Source organism: Galeopterus variegatus, unplaced genomic scaffold (assembly GCF_000696425.1).
Source record: "Galeopterus variegatus unplaced genomic scaffold, G_variegatus-3.0.2 Scaffold7760, whole genome shotgun sequence".
In the NCBI taxonomy this organism is placed as follows: Eukaryota; Metazoa; Chordata; class Mammalia; order Dermoptera; family Cynocephalidae; genus Galeopterus; species Galeopterus variegatus.
In genome coordinates, this window is record NW_007733871.1 from 48,513 (window position 1) to 53,847 (window position 5,335).

Here is a 5,335-nt window from a genome sequence, read left to right on the forward strand (position 1 = left end):
GTCTTTTTCCGTGTCCGGCAACGGATCGCAACCCTCAGTGTTGCCCCCGTACCGGACCGGGGACCGGCAACGGGATCGCAACCCTCGGCGTCGCTCCCGCGCCTCGCTCAGCCAGTGAGCGGGAACCGGTCTGTATGTGGGATCCGAACCCTCGGGCGGGAGCACCGCCGTGCTTCCCAAGCAGCGCACTATCCAGTGCGCCACCGGGCCGGCCCCTTCTCAATCTTTTTCTAAGGAGTTTATCATATTGAAGTGAATGAAATGAAGCATACTGTTATTTGTGTAAGAAGTCTAAGCTTACATATAGATAAAAAGGATGCGGTTTTATTTAGTTAGTTAGCTATATAGAGATACAGTATAAAATCAGTTTTGCTTTTTCATCTGTTCGGTGTAGGATAGCCAGTGAGCTCCTTGTACTTATCTGTACTTGGTGTAACTGCACTTATACTTACTGGAATTGTGTTTTTAAGTTTGGCATTTGTTTATAATGGATTAGTCATAAGTGCAAAAAAGTCTCATCTTTACAAATGATTTAGTTGCCTTAATGTTATAAAAGTAATTATTGATTCTTTATTGGAGGCAGTAGAATTGATAGTCACCTAATAAAAGCAGTTGATTAATTTTTGTGTACCTTCACATAAAATATTACAATAATAAAAGAGAATATAGTATTTGGAGCATGATTTAAATTTAGCTCTGCCTAGAAATGTCTTCCTAAATATCTCTTTATCGCTATGTCATTCTTTAAATTATGAGATGGTTTTTAAGAGAGAAAATGGTGTAATTGTATTAAACAGCCAGTTATAACTCAAGGTAGTGTAATTTTGAACCTTCTTAAAAAAAAAAAGATTGGTTAGCAAAGCAATTGGCTATAAGATCAAAATACAAAGTAAACTGAATTTTTATAAACCACCGACAAGAAGAAAATAATTGTTTAAAAGACACCATTTGTAATACCAACAATTAATCTAAGAAGCTATACAAAGCCTTATGGAGAAAATTTTTTAATGTTTTTGAAACGACTTTCTTCAAAAGACCAGAGCATTCTGCCTTCTCATGGATTATTGTTAATTAAGTGTCAGGGCACCATATTAAAATACGTACATATGAGAGGGAACCTCAGAAAGTCTGTAGGAAAATAAAATTAAAAGATAATATGAATCTTCCCACAAACTTTTGAACACTCCTCATATATGCATGCATACATACGTACGTAAGTACATACGTATACGTGCCTGCACATGCCATATAGATAGGACTTTATGAAAGACTATTTTCTGCCCTGACCAGTGGGAGGGATTCTCAGATTCCATACACTACCCTCCCACCCCAGCCTGAAGCTAAGAGAACTCAGATCCTCTTCTCTAGAACTACCAAATCGGTGCTACATTTGATCTCTGTCAGTCCCAAGGTGGCACGATAGGAAGGGATTTGGCTTTTCCTTGGAGGCACAGTTTTTATCCCAGTAAGATCCAGTCAGGTTTCTCATATTTGGCTATTCTTTCTTCCTAGATCAATCACTTCTATCCGGAGTGAACTGATTCCGTACCTAGTGAGAAAACAGTTTTCCTCAGCTTCCTCACAACAGGGGCAAGAAGAAAAAGAGGAAGATCTAAAGAAAAAGGAGCCGAAGTCTTTAGGTTGGTGCTTGGGTTGGTGCAGTAAGAGGGGCAGGGGTAGCAGCACCTTTGGAGAATGTGGCTGGGCAGCTCAGCCCAACTCAAGATGCCTGTCTGAAGACAACAGACTCTTGTCTAACCTACAGGGCAAGATCAGTTGGTTAGCTGACCCCACTCCTTGGGCTCTGGATAAGCTTGCTCAGGCAGATCCTATCACTTTCTTTTCAGGGACAGGCTAATCAGGCCTCCAGCCCATTCTCTGGTTCATAGGTCTGTTTTGGCTATGTTCCTTTTATCTTTAAACTCACCCTGCCACTCTCAGTTCCCCTGTTCTCTAGGCTCTGGGCAGGCTCACTCCTGATTAAACCTCTTGTGACAGCCTCTTGTGTCAAGGGAAGGAAGGTGGAGGAGTGTACAATTATAGTCCAGCTAGAGGCCGACCAGACTGTCTGCATTCCAGGATCTGGAGATTAGATCTGTCTTGTTTGCTGTCATATCCCTAGTCTGTAGTCCAATCCTAGGCTCATAGTAGCTATTCTGAAAAAATGTTTTCAAATGAAAAAACAGAGGCAGTATATAGCTTGATGGTTAACATGGTAGGACTTGGCATCACAGAGACCGGGATTTGAAATCTGCCTCTGCCTCTTATTAGCTCTGTGACCTGAGGCAGGTTACTCAGTCTTCTGAGCCTCAGTTTTCTTATAAAATAAATGACCTCCAAACTGGGCAGCTGCAAAAAAAAAATATATATATATATATATATATAATATATATTTAAAATATATATATAAAAAAAAAATATATATATATATATATATATAATATATATTTAAAATATATATATAAAAAAAAAATATATATATATATATATATATAATATATATTTAAAATATATATATAAAAAAAAAATATATATATATATATATATATAATATATATTTAAAATATATATATAAAAAAAAAATATATATATATATATATATATAATATATATTTAAAATATATATATAAAAAAAAAATATATATATATATATATCAAAGGGTTGTTGTGAAAATTGAAAAACTGGAGCCCAGGTACTCTGGCACCAAGTTCTGTGTTCTTTCTGCCACAGTAGCTACCTGGTATGGTAATAGAGACTAGCAGCACAAAGCCGACATGGCTGGCTGGTCACTAAAGCCTGGACACTTGTTGGTATTATTTCATGATTTACAAGGGTCATCTATTTTATTTTCCCTAGTGGTATTTGATTATTTGTCAGACTTGCTTTTAGGACCTCCTATTAAGCAGTTTTATATCATACAATATTTTAAACGTACAAGAAAGCTCATTGCCTCTTTTAATTTGACATAGTCTTTCAGATTTTAGTGGGATTTTCCCAGGGCCCATACTTCATGGATGAGTTCCAGGGGGAGAGTGTGAGCTGCACCCTCTTTCAAAACTTGACTGAGTCTACATCCCCTCTGTCATATCTCTCTCATTTACTTGCTTGGTTTGGGTGTTTGTTCTGAAGATATTTACAGTTTTATAAAAGAAGCCAATACACTGACCTTGGCTCCCTATGATGCCTGCTGGAATGCCTGTCGAGGAGACAGGTGGGAAGACTTTTCCAAATCACAGGTGCGCTGCTATGTCTACATCATGAAAGAGGGACTCTGCTCTCGAGTGAACACACTGGGACTGTACATGGAAGCAAACAGACAGGTGAGAAGATGGGTTTAGAAGAGTAATCATGGGAGGTATTGCCCTAGCAATATAACGAGCCTTTTGTCTTATTTCTTCATTAGACACAAAGTAACTTGTTCAGAATCCCTCTCAATCCCAAAGTTGAGCAAGACCTGGCATGAGAGGGGAGATCATTGGGATAACCAGATGCAGCAAAAGGGGAAGTGGAGGGCCAGCCCGGTGGCTCACTGGAGAGTGCGCCGCTTGGGAGTGCGGCGGCGCTCCCGCCGAGGGTTCGGATCCCATGTGGTGACCGGTTCCCGCTCACTGGCTGAGTGTGGCGCGGGCACAACACTGAGGGTTGCGATCCCGTTACCAGCCAGTAAAAAAGACAAAAAGGAAAAAAAAAAAAGGGGGGAAGTGGAGGGCCTGGTCCATAGTGGCAGGGCCTCTGCGGCTCCAGGAAAGGCTAAGATCTCCAGGAAGGCTAACTACTGGCCTCTGAGTTCAGCAGCTTTCTTCTATTCTGTTCAGCATGGGATATCTACAGTAATTACTTCCTAAACAAGCAGATGAATACCTTGTAATCGTTACTTTGAAGAGGTAAACATAGGTACATAGAGGAGGCTTCCCTAAGAAGGTGAAGGAATATAGAGTGACCAGATGGCAAAGCCTCAGGGAAAGAATGTTTGTGGGAGAGAATTGTCTGGAAACAGCACTAGTGAGGAGTCTTGCTAACCCCTCCTTTTAACTCTACAGTTTGTGAGATACAGAGAATGAATAGCTTCCATTGCAGGGGAAGCAGTGCCCTCAAAGACTAGCCAGGACTTAGTAAAGGCAGGGGGTGGAGAGGAAAACAGTAAAGAGACTGAGGGTGTAGGGAAGCTCTTTATTGTGTAGTGGGCACAGGCAGAAGGTTTTAGGAGGGAGGGACCAGGAAAAGGAGGCAGAGCAGTAAAGGGTTGAGATGAGAATAGAAAAAGGTAGATAATGGAGGGAACTTCATTGGGGTGGCATTCAAGAATAACAGGGATGAGATAGAGTAATAAAAATATTAGCTGTTCATATTGTTCCTGGTAGAACTCTATGAAAATTGTCTTTGCAGGTGCAGACTGGGGTGGGGGGTGGGATGGGGGAGGTGGGGGTAGAGTGATATAAAAGATATTCTTGAAAATTGGGATCGAGTCCCTGAAGAAAACCTGGCTCTGGAATCTTCAGGACCCACACCATATTGGGTATAGCCTCAGCTCCAAACATCAAGCTAGCTGGCCTTAACCTGGATTGGTTATAGATCCAAGAAAATCCCAAACCAGAGACCTTATGAGAAATCACAGCTAGTACCAAGTTTACTGATGACTAGAGTCTGTCAGGCTGACCTGGAAGCAGGTTGATAGATAGCCTGAGGCTGGAGAAGTATCCTCTGAAGTACTAGCAGGGACTGTGCAGCAGACAGGCCTAAAAGGCCTTGGCTGAAATGTTACAGAAGAGATCCCAGGGCTAGGGGCTAGGGGATTAGCCTTCACATGCCAGTGCAGCCAGTGCTGACAAGGCCTCCCTTGGCTAATGTGGCCACCACACAGTGCTCTAACCAGCATTCTGGCTATGCTGGAGAATAACAGACAGGCACACTATCTGTGTCTTCCTAATGCGTTGGTAACCAACCCCCACCCCCACCACCAATACCCCTAACCTTTTCAGTTTTCTTGTACTGGAGAGAGAATAGTGTGAACTTCCCCTTCACATTTGCTTTTGGCTAGTGAAGAACATAATGACTTCTTAGAGTCTGTCTTGATTGTAAAATTTGTCTAACATTGCTCCTATCCTCACCTCATGCATGGCCACAGTGGTCCAGGAGGTGAGCAGGAACCTAGGATGACTATGACCAGGACTTGGGGTGTTCCTGGCCCTCATCAGGCCTCCTTTACCAAGAAGTGCTGTACAGGTATCTCAATAGCTTGTCTCACTGCCTCCCAGCTGAGGGACATGGCATCACTTTCAGGGAAGAGTACTCTCATCTAAGAAACTGAGGATAAAACTATCTAGAAACTACCAC

General features: G+C 41.7%; 1 protein-coding gene across 1 annotated transcript in view; it reads left to right on the top strand.

Moving 5' to 3' along the window:
* LOC103607831 (translation initiation factor eIF-2B subunit gamma) overlaps positions 1-5,335 on the top strand; it is a gene marked incomplete at its 5' end in the record, with an annotated part of 46,217 nt that overhangs the window by 12,765 nt on the left and 28,117 nt on the right. Inside the window, 2 exons of the mRNA XM_008592299.1 lie at positions 1,513-1,640; positions 3,131-3,321. Coding sequence (XP_008590521.1) covers positions 1,513-1,640; positions 3,131-3,321 — 319 coding nt within the window. The remainder of the gene's footprint in view (positions 1-1,512; positions 1,641-3,130; positions 3,322-5,335) is intronic.